A 23078-nucleotide genomic window follows, 5' to 3' on the forward strand; every position below is an offset into this window, starting at 1 on the left:
AATTCTTGTTCATAATTGCCAGTCCACAATAAGGAGTAAACTAAGGTCCCATTGATTTCTATAGGGCTTGTTCACATGTCCATAAGTTTACGGATCTGTGATTTAAGCCGAAAAAATACTGACATTCCCTAGTCCGGGCCGTAATTAACCGATTACACGGCGTAACTCGCAGCCTTTTGGTTTCATTCAACATCACTTTTTGAGAATCCGCAAAACTACGGATGAATACGGGTGCATTGCTGATATAGTTATAGAGCTCACAAAGAATTGTGCGCGAGTCGGAGAGTTCATGACAAAAGCTCATAAGGGTAATGTTAAGCCCTACAAAGGTTGGTTAAAGGGGTACTCCGAGCTGTGGTTATTTTTAGGGTATGGCCAGGGAAGGGGTGGAAATAGAGGCCGCCGGTCACTTACCTCCCCGGTTTCAGGGCCAGGTCTCGGATCGCACCGCCCCGTTCTCTTGTCCGGCTGCCACTTCCTGGTCTAAGTTGCGGCTTGAGACGTGACGTCTCAAGGCAGCTCAGATATTCAGTGGTTGTAGCGAGTTCCCGCCTCGGCCACTGAACAGCTGAGCTGCCTTGAGACGTCACGTCTCAAGCTGCAACTTAGACCAGGAAGCGGCAGCCGGACAAGAGAACGGGGCGGTGCGATCCGAGACCCGGCCCTGAAACCGGGGAGGTAAGTGACCGGCAGCCTCTATTTCCAGCGTCCCAGAACCAATGTGCCGTTCCTCCTGTATGTAATTTTGAGGGATTAGCTCCATCTGGTCGTGCGACCCCGGGGCACATATTAGATCTGGCACTCTGTGTTCTCTCCAGCATTAGATGGAACATTAGAGCCATGACTATAGATTTTTTCCTCTCTATACAAAAAGTCTCGCAACACGAGTCAAAGTTGTAAGAATCCCCTCAGCAGAGTGCAGTACATGACTGGACAGACCCCCTCCCGGTAGTCCCCCCTAGCCTCAACTACAAGCTACACCTACCTAAGTAACTACAGAGACTTCCGCAACCCTAAAGTACTATCTGTGTCACTAACTTCACTAATTTCCGAGACAAGTTTGTCTCAGAAGTCTAGGCAGCTGCGATTAGCGAGGATCACCTTGTGGGAGGACACCGGGGGAGCATGGAGAGGTAAGTATACGCTTATTTTCTGTTTTCTATATAAGGGTATGTTTACACTGAGCAAATGTGTTCGAATTCTGCAGCGGAGCTCTCTGCCACGGAATCCTGCCTGCCGAGGTGTGACTGTTTCTCTATGGGAGGGCTTGCGCACCTTGGTGCTCAGTGTGAACATGCCCTAACAGCAGCAGTACATTAAAAATTGTCTAACATAGGACGACCCCTTTAAGTAGTCTGGAAAGTTCACCGTTTGTCATCATCTCTTTCAGCTCATCATTATAAAGGTATCAGCTCAGTTGTTTTTCTCGATCTTTCACAAAGGCAATTCCTATATACAGGGCTCCAGATGGCGACCAAAATGGTCGCCAATGCGACTGACATCTTGCAAATGGCGCCCAGATTTATTAATCTGGGCGCCATTTGCGACTGGCCCCGGCGGCGCGCTGTCCCTTTAAGGACTTCCGCCTTCCGCACGCTGCGCCGAATCACGTGGCGCCTCTGCGGCCGTCCGTCCAATGAATGACGGACGTGCTGGATGACGTGTGCGGGGACACGCTTCTCCAGTGACGTCATCCAGCACGTCCGTCATTCATTGGACAGACGGCCGCAGAGGCGCCACACTCCTCCAGCGCCTCTCTCCCGCCTCTCCTCACCCGGCGGTTCTTCAAGTGCACCCCAGCGGCACCAAGCTTAGATAGTGGGTGAGTACAACCGGAGGGACGGCAGAGGTGGCGGCCGGCCACTAATCTGTGTGTGGGGGGACCGCGGCCTGGGCGGGGGATTGGTAGTGTCTGTTGTGATGGTGGCCAGGTGCGGTAGTCAGTGCGTGTGGGGTGCGAGGGGGGGGGATGTATAGACTGCACAGTACCACTTCCCTCAGTGTCTGTATATATAGACTGCACAGTACCACTTCCCTCAGTGTCTGTATATATAGACTGCACAGTACCACTTCCCTCAGTGTCTGTATATATAGACTGCACAGTACCACTTCCCTCAGTGTCTGTATATATAGACTGCACAGTACCACTTCCCTCAGTGTCTGTATATATAGACTGCACAGTACCACTTCCCTCAGTGTGTATGTATAGACTGCACAGTACCACTTCCCTCAGTGCACAGTATGTATAGACTGCACAGTACCACTTCCCTCAGTGTCTGTATGTATAGACTGCACAGTACCACTTCCCTCAGTGTCTGTATGTATAGACTGCACAATACCACTTCCCTCAGTGTCTGTATGTATAGACTGCACAGTACCACTTCCCTCAGTGTGTGTGTATGTATACACTGCACAGTACCACTTCCCTCAGTGTCTGTATGTATAGACTGCACAGTACCACTTCCCTCAGTGTCTGTATGTATAGACTGCACAGTACCACTTCCCTCAGTGTCTGTATGTATAGACTGCACAGTACCACTTCCCTCAGTGTCTGTATATATAGACTGCACAGTACCACTTCCCTCAGTGTCTGTATATATAGACTGCACAGTACCACTTCCCTCAGTGTGTATGTATAGACTGCACAGTACCACTTCCCTCAGTGCACAGTATGTATAGACTGCACAGTACCACTTCCCTCAGTGTCTGTATGTATAGACTGCACAGTACCACTTCCCTCAGTGCACAGTATGTATAGACTGCACAGTACCACTTCCCTCAGTGTCTGTATGTATAGACTGCACAGTACCACTTCCCTCAGTGTCTGTATGTATAGACTGCACAGTACCACTTCCCTCAGTGTCTGTATGTATAGACTGCACAGTACCACTTCCCTCAGTGTGTGTGTATGTATAGACTGCACAGTACAACTTCCCTCAGTGTCTGTATGTATAGACTGCACAGTACCACTTCCCTCAGTGTCTGTATGTATAGACTGCACAGTACCACTTCCCTCAGTGTCTGTATGTATAGACTGCACAGTACCACTTCCCTCAGTGTCTGTATGTATATACACTGCACAGTACCACTTCCCTCAGTGTCTGTATGTATATACACTGCACAGTACCAATTCCCTCAGTGTCTGTATGTATATACACTGCACAGTACCACTTCCCTCAGTGTCTGTATGTATATACACTGCACAGTACCACTTCCCTCAGTGTGTGTGTATGTATACACTGCACAGTACCACTTCCCTCAGTGTCTGTATGTATATACACTGCACAGTACCACTTCCCTCAGTGTGTGTGTATGTATACACTGCACAGTACCACTTCCCTCAGTGTCTGTATGTATATACACTGCACAGTACCACTTCCCTCAGTGTGTGTGTATGTATACACTGCACAGTACCACTTCCCATATACATTGCCACAGGGGCTATATGTCATCGGCTGCCGGGGGCTATATATATATATATATATATATAGTAGATCATTGCCGGTAAGATGGCAGCTGGCTGAGGGAACACACCGACAGCAGGGGGGTATATGGTTGTCAAGTTGCAAGTTTCCATGTTGAACGTTTTCAAACTAAGAAAAGAGAGAATCTAAAGGAGGAGGAGGCTGCCGTGGCCTCTGCACACAGTAAGTCCCATTTAACATAACATTAATTTTACATGTTTTAAAATGTTGGCGACCAAATATTCTATTTGGCGCCTAAATTTTTCAGGTTAGGAGCCAATGGCTCCTAGGTAAATTTTTTAGTCTGGAGCCCTGATATAAACTAAACATGTATAAGAAGTATGAGGCTTCCCAACGCACTATAAATCTCTCCATTATGCACTATGGCTCATCAGACTTTGAGACAATCAGCCCTGGGACATCTATTCTATTACTAATTAATAGGATTTTCCTGTTGAACAATTTACTTTCAATTCAATTTACGCCTTGGAAATGTATGGAAATGAATCTCATTTAGGTTTATTGGTGTAATCAAGTCCATCTCTGATGGTAGAACCGACTTTAATCTAATAAGTACATTCCTGATCCCAATATGTCCTCCTATCGTTATCCTAATGGAATAGAGTGTAATGTAAACCGACTGTAATGTAGTCCTTCCTATAGGGTTTCAGAGATGTAGCTGTCAATATGTTTATACTGAGTCCTTACAGAAGTTGTCTAGCTTAAAAAGTACAAGAAAAACATGTCAGATTAACTGCACCCTTTCCAATCAAAAATAATGTACTTTTATTGGAATAAATGTTTAATTTGAGCCAAAGAAATCTACATATACACACACATCATGCAGACAATGGATAAAATATATATATATATATATATATATATATATATATATATATATATATATATATATATACTCCCAAACAGCAAGATCAGACTCAATACAGCGCAGGACAGTATTCACACAAAGTAAAGGAACTGATCCAGATAGAGCAAAGTTGCTAGAAGTCTATGCACTCTATCTCGCAGCGCAGGGGTCATCAGAGAACTCTGACGACTCCACTCATCCCAGGTATCAAGGTCTGGGGCATGTATCACCAGACAGTGGTGGGCAATAGGCAGTGCCAAGACCAAAGAGTCAAAACACAGGTACAAGTATTCTCTCTCTACTTTCAAGTATTCTACCTCTGAAGTTCCGGCAGAGCACAGTACTACTTGGGTTAGGACTCTCTCGACATCCTCCTCTCTACTCTTCTGATCCTTCTCTAATCTCTACCTCTCAGCACGCAACCCAGTCAGCTCGGCTGTGTCACTCTTTCTACTCTCAATACAGATCTGGTTTCTTAAGTGTAAAGTAACTTATCAAGATGAAAGTATACTGTATTTCCCTGTATCAAGTATCTTAACAGTAAACAAGATTCTATTTATCTTAATGGGACTCTGTGGTTCTTCAGCACAGTAATTACACTCTCCATGGGTCATCTCCCCTTTCTGTGGGTGGCAGTGCCAATAGCCTGGGTGGGTCACTACTCCACTCCGGACCACCATGGTAATTGCCCAAGGGACCCCGCAACAACCCGGTCACTGTCCACAGGGGAAAAAGCTGTAACCAGCCCGCTCGAAATGAAAGCAGGTGTGCCACCATACCTGTGTGCCCAATCGGCACTGGCGTCACGACAAAACACTAACAGGCAGGGTTACCACCACCACCCGACCGCAGTCTGCCACAGTGTCACAGAGGCGGGTCTATGACACTTTGAGCCTGCCCCACCACCACTCTGTCTTAAGGCCACTCCCACCTTCCCCCAACAATGACTGACAACCACCTCACATTAAAAATCCAGCACAGCCGAAGATGAGCCGGCTGTCAATCATTTTGGTGGGAGGAGGTGGAGACAACCTGAAGACAGATCGGTTGCTGGCAAAAACAGTGTCATAGACTCAGCCAGCAATACAGAACTTTTTTCCAAAGAGGTGAGATCACACAGCGAAGTGAAAGGTACCGAGGGGATGCCCACTCAGTAGGTAACTGGAAACCGACAGCAAGTATATAAGTATATGCATACCGCCACTTTCCCATAAGTATATCTCCCATACAGTAACATAAATAAATTCTATTTGTATGTATAGAGTAGTTATCTATGGATATTAGTATGAGTGGAATCTCATATAATTAAAGAGTCCTTAAAGGGAGACGGTCTGCACAAAATCATTTCAGTCTCTAAATTCTGAAGTCAGAAATCATACACACATCTATCCTATGGAGTGAAAGCAATTACAAGCATGTGCACTGGAAGAAAGATTTTCATTAAGCATATTATATGCTGCATCAGTCTGCTGTCAGGTAAGATATGAGCAGCACACCAGATTTTCTGTTTAATTATTTATACAGCTTAGAAGCAGAATGCCTGGAATAGCTAATAAGCTGAAAAAGTCTATGCAATGTAACTAGGTTTACAGTACTAGACAAAATTACAGGGCGCACCAGGGCCAGCACTGGGGAAGGGGGTCAGGGCAAACTGGGCAACTGCACTTGGGACCACCCATTTGGACTGGTTTCCTAGATCCCCAAAGGATCCCTAATTTTAACTTTATCCACACCTTCATGGTGCAGATATAATTGACATCTACCAAAGAGCATGGAGCCATAGCTCCCCGGTCCCCACTTTAGCTAGAAAATGAGGACCAAGATATCAGTACGATGATGCCGCTGCTCTTCACTGCCCTCTAGAGCTGCCGACATCACAGGACAGAAAAGCCCTCAGCTGCTCTAATTATGGACAACTATAAAAATAATCGGCACTCACCAGTCAAGTTTGCTAAAATTGTATTGCAAGTCCAACATGAGGCAATACAGGACACGTTTTAACTTAGCGCCTTTTAAAAAAGGTGTTAAGCTGAAACGCGCCCGGTATTGTTTCATGCCGGACCTACAATAAAATTTTAGCAGACTTCACTAGTGAGTGCCGAGACTTCTGTGACTTGCTGTAATTATGGGATCTGGGATACAGTACATCAGTAAAGGTTTTATTATTTTATGGGTTAAAAGGCTGTTACCGCTTAGGGGACATTATTACATATTAGAGGAACTAAGGTGAGGATTTTAGTAACTGGGGGCAGAAGAGAGTTGTTACTGTTTTGGATCAGAAAATTGGTATTTTTTACATTTTTCTTATTACTCATGCTCTAATTCAATTACCCATAATCAGATGTGCCATATAGGAAAGTGAATGGCAGATTATGGTGAACACAAACATCGGGTCGCACTGTATAATTGCAAGAACACAACTAGTACTAGGAAATGGCTGTTTTTTTGTTTGATTTCTTTTCTATTTTTTTTTTTTTTTTTTTGCTTGCTTGTTTTTTAACAAATGTAAAGTAAATCACACGAATTGCCTAGACCTCTGTTTATTACAGCAAACAAAAAATAGATTAAAAAAAAACAATATTGGTGATGAAAAAACACTTAAAGGCAACCTAGTATGCTGGACACAGAGGGAAAGAGCGCCATATCCTGTAATGAAGATTTTCATACTTACCCTCGTTGTTACAATGATCCCATTTTGGAGAAATCGCTGATTCTTCTTTTCCCACTCAATATTCAAATGAGCAGAGATTAATCCAACGTTCATAGTTAATTGGAGACGAGTGCACAGGTAATCTTCCCCAATCTTCTCCAGCACATGTGCGGTACAGTGGAGAGGCTTCACACTTTATTCATGGACAGCACATGCGCTGAAGACCGTGAACAATACATAGCCGCAGGATTTCAAGGATTCCAGGATTTCAAGGATTTTTCTGCAACAGGAGCGGCTTGCAAAACGTCACCAGGACTAAGAGGGTAAGTATGAAAATATTTATTACAGGGTATGGTGCACTTTCCTTCGGTCCCCAGAATGGCAGATTCCCTTTAAAATTTCGGTATTTAAAAGATATTTTTAATATATATTTATTGTTTATAGTTTATAGTTTGTAAATTAGCAATTGCTAACACAAGCTGACCGCCTACAAGAAGCTATCCTGGCACTACACACTAGGGCACTTGTAGTGCGCCTCTACACCTAACAGGTGACAGCAATTAGGACATGCTAATCATCTATGGCTGGGGTCACTTTCACCTTTCGGTGGTGCTCTACATATAACAGTTCACCTGATGCAACAAGCAGAAAAAAGTTTTTGCCTACCTAATAAAATAATGTTAAAAAAAAAAAAAGATGTGGCACTCACCATCTTCACATAAATGCTATTATTCCACAAAGGCGTGAGCAGTGGATAGAGCTAGGGTGACGGTCCGTTTCCCGCACTTCTTGTGGGGGGAGAGGAAGAGCACAAGCAGTGCGGGAAACGGACCGTCACCCGAGCTCTATCCACACCGCACGCCTTTGTGGAATAAAAGCATTTGTATGAAGATGGTGAGTGCCGCAAGTTTATTTTCTTTTTCTGCTGTGTGGATGAATAGAATAAAGGTTTGTTTTCAACCTTAAGTGGTGAGTGCCACAAATTTATGTAGTAGTAATTGCCATAAACTTAAAACAAAGCACCCCATCCAGTATATTATGATACAGTCCACTGGTTACAGGTCTAGCAGTCAGCCATGATGAAGACAGGACCAACAGCCAATATACATTGTCCTGATTCTTACTGTTGAAGTGAAGAAGTAATATGTGGAAAACATTTTGGACTAATTCAATTGCTCCAAGTCAGTAAGTCGACCTGTCATCAATGACTGGAGAGCAGATAATACTGTCAGGAGCGAGCGCTGTGCAGGTTTATAGCAGACTGTTCTCCTCGCTGGTCTGAGATAAGTGACAGTTATAGATGACAGAACAGAAATAGACGGTATTAATGTCGTCTCTGCAGGTGGTGCGCAAGTGTCTCTCAGAGACCAATTTATAACCGGTGCTCTCCTGTTCCTTTTCCCCGGAGAAGAAGGCTTCCTTGTCTGCAGAACGCCAGGGAATACCTAATACAACATGTCCTAGAAATTAGATTGTTCCAGCAACAGGTATAATACATTGTGCTGCAGATAATATATAGACGGTTTCATTTTAAAGGGGCACTCCAGCAAAAATCTATTTCTTACAAATCAACTGGTTTAAGAAAGTTATATAGATTTGTAATTGACTTCTATTTAAAAAATTCCATTCTTCCAGTACTTATCAGCTGCTGTACATCCTGCAGAAGTGGTGTATTCTCTCCAGTCTGACATGCCCCCTCTGTCCATGTCAGGAATTGTGCAGAGCCGCAGCAAATCCCATAGAAAACCTCTCCTGCTCTGGACAGTTCCTGACATGGACAGAGGTGGCAGCAGAGAGCACTGTGTCAGACTGGAGAGAATACATCACTTCCTGCAGGACATACCGCAGCTGATAAGTACTGCAAGACTAGAGATTTTTTTTACAAATCTTTATAACTTTCTGAAACCAGTTCGAAGGAAAAAAGCTTTCCTCCGGAGTCCCACTTTAATATAGACAGGACAGAATCTATTCAATCATAATATCCATCACAGCGCGAGTATTGTGTACATCGTAGGGGAAAAGTGGAAATCCCGGAAGCGATTGTCCGGTCCTCAGGGGGTTTAATATACAGTCATTTATCAAGCTGTTGATGGATTTGCTGGCGGATTTGCACGCTACGCCTGCCCCAGCATGTCAGGACACATTAGCACCTTCCTTCTTAAAAACGTATGGAAATAATACGATCAGCGCTCAGATTATTAGTAATAAAGATGGATGGATCAGTCACATAGTGAGTCAGATGACAAGGTCCCTTATAATAGTACAGATCGGTTTATAAATAACCTGTGTCTAATGCTGCTGTGACTCCCAGGTATAATAGGAATATAGGGGGAGATTTATCAAACATGGTGTACAGTAGACCTGGCTCAGTCGCCCCTAGCAACCAATCAGATTCCACCTTTCATTCCTCACAGACTCTTCAGAAAATGAAAGGTGGAATCTGATTGGTTGCTAGGGGCGACTGAGCCAGTGTCATTTTACACCATGTTTGATAACTCTCCCCCATTATTTCTTTAGCACCATCAGATTCCGCAACACTAATACTAGAAAACCATCATGCACTTTATGTGCTTTAAACTTAAAATGATGTACAAGCATCCAAGGAGTAATAAAAGTAATATGTGATCAAGCAGGGCAATATAAATTCTGAAAAATGTAAAGCTATAGACTCTAAGGTACCAGAATGCATCTTAAAGGGGAACTCCATAGGGAAAATCAACTGCTGTCAGAACGTTATATAGATTTGTATATTACTTCTATTTAAAATATGGAGCCTCATTTAAGAGTCTTGAAACACAGGAGCAGTCAGATATCCCTCCGTCATTACAATGACTTATAGGGCCACGTAATATTGTGGTTTTGGTGGTTTCCTTACAGGAGCCGCCCCTTGGCTGGGTCCTTCCCGGAGGGATACGTGGTTGGGCCTGTGTTTCGAAACTATTAAATGAGGCTCCACAGGCTCTTTTTTTGCATAATCACTGGCCATGACATTGTCCCATCTCGGCCTGTGATTGGCTGAGCTGTCTGTCATTTCAGAGACGGGTTTGGAAATGGTGGAGACAGCTGTGGTGAGTGGGGAACACAGGAACAAGACTGGAGAACACTGGGGGAGCCTGGGCAGGTCATTTTAACACCGAAGCAGGAGCTAACTATATATATATATATATATATATATATATATATATATATATATATATACACACACACAGCCCTCACTGCACAATAATCGAGCCGTGTATGGGCCCAGCAAGATCAGTGCTCGCTTACAGTGCAATATCGGCCCATGTAAAATGGCCCTTACAGCGAAAGAGACACAGAGAGAGAGTAAGAGACGGGCAGGCAGAGAAAGAGAGGGGCAGGCAGAGAAAGAGAGGGGCAGACAGAGAAAGAGAGGGGCAGGCAGAGAGCATTCAAAACATTACCATTACAAGGTATATATGTTTTTCAAGGTATTTATATATATATATATATATATATATATATATATATATATATATATATATATATATATGTTACAATATTGCCTTCACATAAACAGCTGTAAATTATAATCCAATCTCTTATAACTTATGCGAGCAGGAGGTCATCATTCTTCCCATCATTCATTTCGGGAGTCATTATTTGCCTTAATTGTCTTAAAAGATTTAATCTGTCGGTCTGATTGGAACGCAGAAATCGTTCTAGAATTCTAGGGGTTACAATCCGCCTGTCACTAACCCGGCATCCACAGCCGCCAGACAGACACACAGGATCCAGGGGCAAAGGTCACAGCCGCTAGACAGACACACAGGATCTGGGGGCAGAGGTCACAGCTGCCAGACAGACACACAGGATCCGGGGGCAGAGGTCACAGCTGCCAGACAGACACACAGGATCCGGGGGCAGAGGTCACAGCCGCCAGGCAGACACACAGGATCCGGGGGTAGAGGTCACAGCCGCCAGACAGACACACAGGATCTGGGGGCAGAGGTCACAGCCGCCAGACAGACACACAGGATCCGGGGGCAGAGGTCGCAGCTGCCAGACAGACACACAGGATCCGGGAGGGGGGGGGTGTCTGATGTCTGGAAACACTTATCCCCCCATACAGAGGATAAACAACTTATACTCAGAATACCCCTTTAAGTTTACTAGATTTCTAACTAAGCATGTAGTGTGTTATACCTATAGATAGAGGAGATAAGCAAACTTGTCGAAAATTCAGGTTTATAAAAACCTGAACAATCAGCATTTGCGTTCTGCTGCCTGGAGGAGGGGGATGCAGCCATAGGCCATGTTCACACAACGTAAGTTTAGTATTTATCACGGCCGTTGTTGCCAATTTGCAACAACGGCCGTGATGAATACTAAACTTACATTGTGCTGCAAGTAGAGGGAATCCCGACCAGACCATATTCACATAGTATACGCTCCGGCCGGGATTCCATCCGACCACAGAAAAAACTGACATGTCGGTTTTGTGCGGCAGCTATTCATTGAATAGCCGCCACACAGAACATTTCAGTTCACACAATGAACTTTGCTCATCTCTCCCTATAGATAGAAATACATTACCCTGAAGGACATGAATGAGCCTCCGGCCAACAAACTGCACAACAAACTCCCATGGATGGCAATGGCATATCCATACATAGTAACTACCAGAAGCTGCCAGACACATCATGGACTTCAACGTCCAGAAAACTGGCAGTAACAGTAATTGACACCCTGCTTATATAGAGACACCCACCCACAGATAAATGCTGAAATTCTCTTCATCTAGAGACATGCACCACCTGACACCAAAAGACCCTTTTAGATGGGATAAGATAAGAAGTGTAGATCATGGTGATCGGCGCCTTCACACTTCCCGATAAATCACATATTTGGGCCACACGAACAGCCATCTAATCTATCATTGTCAGCCGCATATTCTCAGTTTACACGGGGGGTTGTGCGGCTGATGATTATGTTATTGGCCGCACAAAAGATGTGATCAGTCCACGAGCAAGCGTTTTCTAGTTCGCTATCGATTATCGGAAGCAAGCATTTCTACGACAATTTGACTGCGTGTTCAGCCAGTCGGCCCATGTAAGATGAGCCAGGACTCATGTCTGATTTCGAATTCTGCTCTGGAGTTAATTCAGGTGTTTGGATTGAGAATTAATTTAGGGGTCGGATTTTGGGTATCAATTCTGGGGACCAAATTAATTGAAGGTCGGGGTCTAATGTCGGAAATTATTTGGGTTTGGCTTAATTCACAGTTTTCATATGAATTAACTTGAATTTAAAAAAAAAAATGAAACTATGATTATTGCAATTTTCTTATAGATTTTAACGTGCCTTCAAAGGGGAACTGTCAGCAGATTAGACAAATCAAACCTGCTGATAGCCCCCTATTGTGATATGTCTTTTAACTTCCTCCTTGGCGCTGTTTCCGTGCTGTTATCAGTGTAATCCTTGGTCCGGAGCACCGTTAGGAGCAATGCCCCACCCACTCTATTAATTATCATTAGAAGGAGTGGGCTGGCTTAGCACTATAGGGGCGGGGCAGTGCTCCTAACGGTGCTCTGGGCCCAGGATTACACTGCTAATAGCACCGGAACGGTACAGAGGAGGAAGGTAAGACACGTACCATCATCCTTAACGTCTCCTGGGCAATAGGGACATATCTGCAGGTTACCTTCGATTAACCTGCTGATAGTTCCCCTTTAAACAAAAAAAAATAAGCATCCCACCCATATGACGTGCACAGATAACGGTGTCTCTTACCCAATTCGTTCCTGCTCCATCTCCTCCATTTTGGCAGCTCTTGCTATAACCCGGTTGATAATTTCTTTCTCTTCATCGGTCAGGTCTTCTTTTCTCTGTCGTTCCCCCTGATTTGTTGGGTGTACGGACCAGCCGGCATCGTGTCTACAAAGATGAGCAGAATATTTACCAATCAGTATATGGTAGTGCCAATGATATCTGGCTGCTGCAGGCACTATGACCCAGAATCCCAAAGCCCCCACTATACTCCATCAGATTATAACGCAGGACGTTGTTTGGTTCTTTCTTATTGATGCAAGCGGCAGTATGTTTCTGCATGACAATGGTCGGTTCTAATGACAGGTGTTTTATATAAGTGTATATTATACACATTAGTCATCTATGAGTCATAGTTTACATGTATTTACAGTATGTGGAGGAAAGCCAATCAGCCCCCCAAATAGTATTAGTGGAAAGTACACAGACAAATTTCCACTTAAGTGGATGGAACGTAGCGTAGGGTTCCATATACCCCATCAGGTGTCATTCCATTAACTCTGCACTTTACATGATCACATTTGAGGACTTTTATGAAGATTGGTGTACGAGTATGTCGGTCTTAAATAAAGCCACGCCCCTTTTCCTGGCTGGATTTACTAAGAGGTGTATGTCCCTTAATAAACCCATCCAACCCCGTGCCCGATTCTTCCAGCAGGTGTAGATTTGTATGAAGATAAATCTGAGCCATGCCTCCTCCCAGCCTTGCTGCGCCCCTAATGGGCAGGCGACGCATAGGGCAGGCATACTGTACCTTCTCCCTGGCGTACGCCCCGGCCTCAGCCTACACTTCATTGTCTTTTCACACAGTACTGTTTACCTCTATACTTGCACTAGCACTTTAAGGCCATGTTCATATTTAGTAAAACACAAGCTGTTCTGTGACCTGGCCGGATCACAGAACGGCCGGTGTTACTTATGATCATCCAGGCCAGTACTGCAGTACCGGCCGGATGATCTTCGCTACTAATGATCTGGTATCCAAATTACCCACTGCACACAATGGAGTGTGCGGCCAGAGCCGCACGCTCCATTGTGTGCACTGACGGGTTCTCTGCGGCCGCTATTCAATGAATATTGGCCGCAGAAAACTGACATGTCAGTTATTTGCGTGACTGCTAGCGATCCCGGCCGGAGTGTATACTATGTGTATGTATATATGTACTATGTGTATACACCCTGGCCAGGATTCCCTCAGCCTGCAGCACAATGTAAGTTCAGTATTAATCCCGGCCGTTGTTGAAAATCGGCAACAACGGCCGTGATTAATACTGAACTTGCGTTGTGTTAACATACTGTAGCCTTATAATGATATACAAGATTACAGGGCCAGTCAGAGTGCAATATCTATTGAGAGGGATTTGACCCACTATACCCAGTGAAGATGAGGTTGAGGTGGCTACAATTACCTAGGTACCCCACTATGAGGGCATTTTAAGTGATTTTGTGGGTTAGGGGTTGTGTATTGTGACTTTCTGTGAACTTTTCACTAATAAAGGATTATCTCACTACTATCCGGGGGGCCAGTTGTCTTTTCTACATTTTTCGGTTTAGGTTACAGTTGACTAGTATGTAGATAGCGCCCAGGCTGGCTTTGGCTGGGTTTACACTGCGTTTTTGCAGTCTAGCGTACATGTTTTATGGGGTGGTTGCAAAAATAAATGCAATCCAGTGCAATCCATTTGGATCAGTTTTTCCATTGATTTCCATTATTTAAAAAAAAAAAAAAAAAAAAAAAAAAAAGGATCAAAATAGATGTTTTTTTCCCCTTATTTTTAGTGTACACAAAAAAAAGCGGTTGGCTGTTTGAAAATGGATCGGTTAAACGGACTGCAAAAACGCAGTGCATGGTCTTATGTCTCTAACCTGTCTGAGTACCCGGTAGGCCCTGGCTTTAACCTGTCTGAGTACCCGGTAGGCCCTGGCTTTAACCTGTCTGAGTACCCGGTAGGCCCTGGCTTTAACCTGTCTGAGTACCCGGTAGGCCCTGGCTTTAACCTGTCTGAGTACCCGGTAGGCCCTGGCTTTAACCTGTCTGAGTACCCGGTAGGCCCTGGCTTTAACCTGTCCGAGTACCCGGTAGGCCCTGGCTTTAACCTGTCTGAGTACCCGGTAGGCCCTGGCTTTAACCTGTCTGAGTACCCGGTAGGCCCTGGCTTTAACCTGTCCGAGTACCCGGTAGGCCCTGGCTTTAACCTGTCTGAGAACCCGGTAGGCCCTGGCTTTAACCTGTCTGAGTACCCGGTAGGCCCTGGCTTTAACCTGTCTGAGTACCCGGTAGGCGCTGGCTTTAACCTGTCTGAGTACCCGGTAGGCCCTGGCTCTGATACAGTAATGGGCTACAATCCAACAGATGATAAACCCATTTAGGGCCAACACTGAATTCAGCCACTTATCACTAGGGTCTATTTTTTTTGGATAATACATAAACCTATTAAACTGTATTGTGCACAATGATAACAATGCCCGATCGGCCCTGTGCAAAAGTATTTACAATGTTCAGATCAATATTATCCAAATCTGCAATGAGGTCCACTCCACACTCCACACTCTTCTAATGTACCCTCTACTGAATTAAGCAATAAGGTTAATAAAGGTATAGCAATATTTTTCAGCCAGACATGACACATTAGCTCGCCCTCAGCATCTATTATTTCCACTTCCTAAGTAAGATCTGGAAGCATGAAAATGGTTGTTGACATTTGAAAGGGAAAGAATATGGATGATTATGCAGCGGCCCGTTCCTCCGTCCGGGCCTTATCTGCTTATTTATATTTCATCTCCCCAATTACACAACATTGTGCCCACCCCCCTGACCCTCACCCCCCCCCCCCCCCCCCCCCCCCCCCCCCCCCCCCCCCTTCCCCTGACCTGACTTGGATTTGGCCCAGGCTCGTGTATACAGGTCTATCCATAGACAGTACTAGTGCAAAAGTACAAAGCAATTATAGCAGTGCGGAATAACATTGATCTTATGTGCAAAAGCAGCAGAAAAAACGCAGAGGTCTATGTTTATAGTCAATGCTGCTAGAGTCACCGGGTAGGAATACTCCCTAAATTATGGAGAACAACTACAAAGAAGAATGTAATGGCTTCCAGGTCATGGAGCGGGTCACACAATTCATCTCACTGACCAAACAGGATCAAGGAATAGAAAAATTATTTGTCCAATCTTTATTAGCAAATAGGGTCATCTTCATTTTTGTTCCCATTTGGCAATCTGGGGGTTCACGATTAGAGGGTGCATTTGCACTTACTACTATACTATACAACAACTTCACTAGGTCTATTGTACGGAAATATTTTCTTTTATGAAGCAATCACTAAAGGTCCCATTAGACGTAAAGATTTGTTGGCCACTGGGGCTGCAAACTAGCGCAAGCAAGATCGGCAGCTCATTTGCTGCGCATGTACATAGCACGACAAATCAAGCGGCCAGGCTGCACGAACAATCCAAGGATCGTTCGTGCAGCCCTGGAAACTGACAGCAGATATGTATATAGGACATGTATATATCTGTGCTGTCAGTTTCCAGATCATCATAAGTATAAGAGTATACTTACCATCTGCACTGCTTATAATCCAGCATCCCACTCTACCAACTCTGCCATCTGTATCTTCAGGCCCAGCTTTCTCTGGACTGCAGACCTGGATCACAAGCAACGTTGATGGTAAGTATACACTGCTGCTTGTGTGATCTGGAAACTGACAGCACAGATATACACATATCCCAGACCCCAACAGATACATGCCTGTGCTGTCAGTTTCTCTTTATCATTATCTTTCACACATAACACTGTTTACACAAGAAGATATGTGCCCAATGCTGATAAATTTTAGCAGGTTCAAAAGACACAATAATCCGAGGATTGGGCCCGGTCCTCATCTGATCACTGTCCCTTTTACATGGGCCAATTATATCAGCCGCAGGAGCGTTTCTAGCAATGCTCCTCAACGATCATCGGCCCTTGTAAAAGGCCCTTAAGTCAGAGATATTGGTAGCAGGCAAAAGAACCAAGCTCCTGGGCGTCAATGCAGTTGAGGCTGCTTAGGCCCTAGGACATGGGTAAATAAATCTCTTCATCCTTAGCCCTGTTTTCCTGTAATCGTCCACCCTATTAATGTGTTCATTGGTCTATTTGGTGCACTGGGGGCGGGGCTACAGCCCATGGTGCACCAATCCACCTGCCCCTCTCCATAAAAATAGAGTACAGAATTTTTTGTTAACATTTTTTGTTACATTTTTTATGCGAAAATCAATAGTACAAGCGATTTTAACAAACTCTGTAACAGTTTTAGTAGGCAAAAAGCTGTTTCCTAGCCTCCCCCACGCACACACACTTCTTATCTGTCCATTATCAGGCAAAGCATCTTCACTACTGAGGAGTAAAAGGAAGACGGGTTTGCTGATTCCATTATAACCTATGGAGGGGAGAGGGGTGGAGGGGGATGAGTGAGCAGCAAGAGGAGAGAAGCAGCTCCTCCAGTTTGGATTCACAGGTCAGAAGGGTGCTTATCTGGGAGCTTGGTTTGAGAAGATTGCAGGATGTTGTGCTGTGCAGGGCTCCCTTTTCTCCTCTCCGTGCTTACTCACCCCCTCTGCCCCTCCGCTCTCCATAGGGCATAATGGACACAGAAATCCTGCTTCTTCTGCAGTGAGGGAGGAGGTAGGAAAACAGCTTACTGAGTACAGAAGGAAACACTTTTGCTTAATAAAACCTATTACAGAGTTTCTTACAATTGCTTGTACTATTGATATTTATTGACTTCTGAGATATGACATTTACATGAGATCTACACTTTAATACTCAAAGAGGGGTGGGCAGGAGGGCAGATCAGAGCACCGTGAGCTGTAGTATTGTTCCCAGTGCAGTGAAACGCCTGATTAACATAATAAAATAGAGGACTCTGGTATATGGTCCCATAGATGATGGTAAGGAGATTCCTTTGCTCCTCAGATTCCCCAGCCCTATGGGAAGGTAACAGCTGCTTATAGTCTTCTAACCTGCTGTTAGTTTCCCTTTAAGTTACATACAGCCGTTAGTCCTGATTTTATGTGATTGTGGCAATTTTTCTCACTTATCATTCGTTTCTAGTGAAAAACCTGATTTATGCCATATTTACATATAGCAATAATAACATTAGAAATACCCATTTGTATCCAATGTTTATCTATGAATTGCGCCTTTTGAAGGCGATATTCTTGCCATGCGCCATGTCATTCAGCAATAACATGAATTCTCACTGTAATTATTACAATTATCCTTCCTGTTCATGACACAGATAGAAATGATGTCCCAGAACTTCCCTGTTGCATTAGAAGGCAATTACCAGATCTAGGTTATCATTATTTGCTCTGCCTTATTACTTCCACAAGAAACCATCTGTGTCTCGTCATAAAACCCGCCATTTCACTCTTCCTTCCTATTCCTAGTCACTATGGCCCACTGGTTAAGCAATATCCTTCACATTGCTCTGGGAGATACAAACATGAACAATCTGCAATCCCTGCAAGGCTCCGATGTGACAAGGTTCAAAATGATTTTTAGGCTATGTTCACACTAAGTATTTTTTATGACAAGAACGGTTGTTACTGCCAATTATACAACGTTGAAATCAATGCAAATCAATGCAAGCTACGACCGCTGTTCATACAGTTTCTAAACAGAGGCCAGAAATCATTGAAAGTCCATATACAGTGTGGCTGTCTTGCGGCCGTAGTGTAACTCAGAATCAATGCTTAACCCTTTGACGACCAAGCCCAATTCTTTGAGGACCAAGCCCCCTTTCTAAGAGCTCCAGCACTCTCAGTTTTCTATCTACAGGCCATGTAAGGGCTTGTTGTTTTTTACAGGAATAGTTGTACTGTGTAATGGCGTCTTTCATTCTACCATAACATGTATGATGGAATCCCAAATATATTATTTATGAAGATATAAATTGGTGAAATCGTAAAAAAGAATGCAATATGGTAACGTTTGGGAGGTTCCTGTGTCTACATAATGCACTATATGGTAACAGCGACATGATACTATTATTCTATAGGTCAGTCCGAACACAACCATATGCAGGTTTACACAGATTCTCTAATGTTATATATTTTTTTTTTTATAAAATCCTCTTTTTTAAGCAATTATATATATAGCTCCTTAGAGACCCAGGACATACAGTTACGTCCAGGGTTGTCTGGTGACAGACACCCGTAAAGTAACTGTACGTCCAGGGTCGTCTAGGGGTTAAAGGGAATCTGTCACTAGGTTTACTCTGCCTTAAATAAGAGCAGCATAAACTAGTGACAGAAATACTGAACAGATTGGTGTATTACTTACATCATTCTGTTCATCTGTTCTCCTAATATGCAGGAGAATATGATTCTTGCCACACCCCTCCAGCTACTGATTGACAGGTGACTGCCTATACACAGCATGGATATGTGGTATCCCACCACGGGTGTTTCTTGTCTTTACAACCCTCGCAAAAGTCTGTACAGTACTTCAAAGTAAAAGTGGTAATGAAGTAGTACCTAAGTTTTGCCACTAGATGTCGCTAGTATGTATATTGTGTACCTAAGTATTGCACCGCTGTAGATAACTAAAGGGATATTGTTTATAGGATCTGTGCACCAATGGGAGCTCTTTCTCTTTTCTACCTATCTCTATCCTTCTCTTTCTCTTGCACTCTCTTCTCACTCACTTACAGCATGTTACAGACGCTGTAGGAGGAAGTCACATGGGGAGAGGAAATATAGCCACACCTTTACTCAGTTTTTGGGTCGGTCTCTGTAGTGAACGGACACACATGAGATACCTTAGCACTCTTTTCCACACTATGCAATACGGACAGTATCCTGAAGAAAGAGTAACTGATCCGGATAGAGCAAAGTTGCTAGAAGCCTACGTACTCTATCTCGCAGCACGGGTGTGATAAGAGAACTCTGACCACTCTGCTCATCCCAGGTAAAAAGATCTGGGGCTTGTGTCACCCTCTAGGATGGGTCGCCTGACACTGGTGGGTAGAGATGAGCGAAATGGATAGAGATGGATACAGCCTAAGGAACGCCTGGAAAACTGGGATACAGCCTATGCCATAGGCTGTATCCCAGTTTTCTTGGCGTTCCTTACGCTATATCCACCCGCTGCACAGAGCCAGCAGACAGCGGGAGTCAGATGCCGAGATTTCTGGTTCGTACGAACCAGAAATCCGTCAGGTTCGCTCATCTCTACTTGTGGGCCATAGGTGGTGCAAAGACCAAAGAGTCAAAACACGGGCACAAGTATTCTCTCTACTTTCAAGTATTCTACTTAGTCTCCTTCTAAAGTTCTGGCAGAGCACACTTCTACCCTGGGTTTGGACTCTCACAACATCCTCCTCTCTACCTCTCTGAACCTCTTTTACCTCTCATCACGCAACTCAGTCAGCACGGCTGTACCTCTCCTTGAGCTCTCAGCACAGGTCGGGTCACTATAGATTCAAGTATATTATCAAGTCAAGATCCTACTGTATATCCCTATATTAAGCCTTCATGCAGTAAAGAAGAGTTTATTTATTTTAACTGGACTCAGTGGTTATTTGCTAAGCACCTACACAGCCATTGCATCTTCCTTGGGTCATCTCCCCTTTCTATGGGTGGCGGTACCAATAGTCCGGGTGGGTCATAACTTGACCCAAGGTACCCCCTCGCATGCAGGCAGGTTACAGATCACAGGGAAAGGATATAGCCAGCCTATCTAAAATAAAAGCAGGTGTGCCACCATACTTGTGTGCCCAACCGGCACTGTCGTCACCACAACCTGGCTGAGCTATATTCTAGTTTCCATTAAAAAAAAGTTTATTTATTGCAGAATAAAATATTATATAGAGTATAGTAATACCCTGTGTAATAGTTTGCAAGATCTCTACCGGTAGCTATTCAGTAGGGAAAGGACTTTCATGGGTTAATCTCTAATCTCTAGGGATTAGATTCTGTCCTATATGATCACACAGGTGCAATATATCTCTTATAACTATACAGTAACAATGCCTGCCCCCGTGTGATCATCAAACTGCACAAAGATCCAATGTTATCACTTTAAATGTTGGACCTGGAAAGTAGGTCAGTATGTCAGCGTCTTGCCAGTGCGTAATGACTGTACTGCATATATACTGAAGTCTATAGAGAGTAGGGAAGTGAGGAGGTCAAAAGCAAACAGTAGGTCTCAGAATAGTTTAAAGGGAACCCGTCAGGAGTAAAAATTTTATAAAACCATCAGAATGTGTAAAACCTCTTCTGATACTGAGCCCCATCATGGACCAGAGAGCTCCGGCTGGGGCGAGCAACTCTCCACAATACAATGTCACGGCTATAATCACACGTATTGGGGCCAGAGAGGTCCGTGTCATCCACATATACTCTGGGGATAAGCAGTGGATTACATAGGATGCCTTCCAGCTTGTCTATCACCCCTCAATGGTGACATTACCCCAATGCCTGCCAGTTCAAAAATTTTTCAACATATCAGCATGGGCCTACACCCTCTGGCACACATGGGTCTACACCCTCCAGCACACATTGGCCTACACCCTCCAGCACACATGGGCCTACACCCTCGGGCACACATGGGTCTACACCCTCCAGCAAACATTGGCCTACACCCTCCGGCACACATCGGCCTGCACCCTCCGGCACACATCGGCCTGCACCCTCCGGCACACATGGGCTTGCACCCTCCGGCACACATGGGCTTGCACCCTCCGGCACACATGGGCTTGCACCCTCCGACACACATGGGTCTACACCCTCCAGCAAACATTGGCCTACACCCTCCGGCACACATGGGCCTACACCCTCCGGCACACATCGACCTGCACCCTCCGGCACACATGGGCTTGCACCCTCCGGCACACATGGGCTTGCACCCTCCGGCACACATGGGCTTGCACCCTCCGGCACACATGGGCCTACAAACACCGGTATACATGGGCCTACACCCTCCAACACACATGGGACTACACCCTCCGGCACACATGGGCCTACAACCAACGGTGTACATGGGCCTACACCCTCCAGCACACATGGGACTACACCCTCCGACACACACATGGGCCTACACCCTCCGGCACACATCGGCCTGCACCCTCCGGCACACATCGGCCTGCACCCTCCGGCACACATCGGCCTGCACCCTCCAGCACACATCGGCCTGCACCCTCCGGCACACATCGGCCTGCACCCTCCGGCACACATCGGCCTGCACCCTCCGGCACACATCGGCCTGCACCCTCCGGCACATATGGGCTTGCACCCTCCGGCACACATGGGCCTACACAAACCGGTATACATGGGCCTACACCCTCCAGCACACATGGGACTACACCCTCCGACACACACATGGGCCTGCACCCTACGACACTCATGGGCCTACACCCTCTGGCACACATGGGCCTACACCCTCCGGGACACAAAGTATTACATGTTTCAACCGGTTTTATAATGCTTCTTCTCCTGACAAGTTCCCTTAAGGGTACCTTCACACTATACATTACCTGCTCGGCGGCGCGGCTGCAGTGAGGCTCCCTCAGTCTCACAGCAGCCGCGCCGCCGAGCAGGTACTGTATGCTCGCGGCGGCGGGCTGGAAATGGGCTGATGGGGGGATGTGGCCGGGATGGGGGGGATGCGACGGCGGGGCTGCGGGCACCAGGGAGTTAAAGCACATATTCACAGCGGGATGTCAATACCGCTGCGAATATGTGCTATCATAGGGGTGAATTGATACCGGATCCGCAGCGGTTCTCAATTTGAATCCGTAGAAGTGAGATCCGCTGTGGATCCGGTAGGTGTGAAGGCACCCTAAAGGGAATCTGTCAGCTGTAATTCATGTTCCAAACTGCTGACAATGTTAGATGATGTTAGGACAAGGAGACACCTGGTACCTTCCATATATCTGTCTGTGCTTTTAGGATGTAGAGAAATGCTTTTATTATCTGATACAAGGAATCACAGAGGCTTTCCCAAGCTCCTGATCTGCTACAGTCTTCCACGGGCCCCGTGCCCATTAAGGGCTATCCGCAGGTTAGATTCGTCTAACCTGCTGATGGTTTCCCTTTAAAATAAATTGTTAGCTGATCCTAGACAACACTTTCACACCAATTTACTTGTATTCCAAGGTATCACTGTATTGGCTTTAATGGAGTTTGCACAATTTCTTATTCCCCGACCCTGATCTCTACTACTTTGTTGGCGAGTAGCTTCTTGGTCTTCCTGTTGCTTGCTTGGTCTTGTATCAGACACATCTACGCTCTCATCATGTGATTGTGTGACACTCTGACTAC

The 23078-nt window shown here is 45.1% G+C and overlaps 1 protein-coding gene across 3 annotated transcripts in view; it reads right to left on the minus strand.

The window, feature by feature from the left end:
- The window catches only part of RPH3A (rabphilin 3A), a 151910-nt gene that overhangs the window by 60860 nt on the left and 67972 nt on the right, over positions 1–23078 (minus strand). For 2 of the 3 annotated variants that reach the window (XM_069963974.1, XM_069963973.1), the window contains exon 3: positions 12734–12877. In XM_069963974.1, the coding sequence (XP_069820075.1) occupies positions 12734–12877 (144 nt within the window). Of the gene's footprint in view, positions 1–9265; positions 9354–12733; positions 12878–23078 lie in introns of those variants that run through there. The other variant, XM_069963975.1, reaches the window with a different exon arrangement.

This window comes from Dendropsophus ebraccatus, chromosome 3 (assembly GCF_027789765.1).
Source record: "Dendropsophus ebraccatus isolate aDenEbr1 chromosome 3, aDenEbr1.pat, whole genome shotgun sequence".
NCBI lineage: Eukaryota > Metazoa > Chordata > Amphibia > Anura > Hylidae > Dendropsophus > Dendropsophus ebraccatus.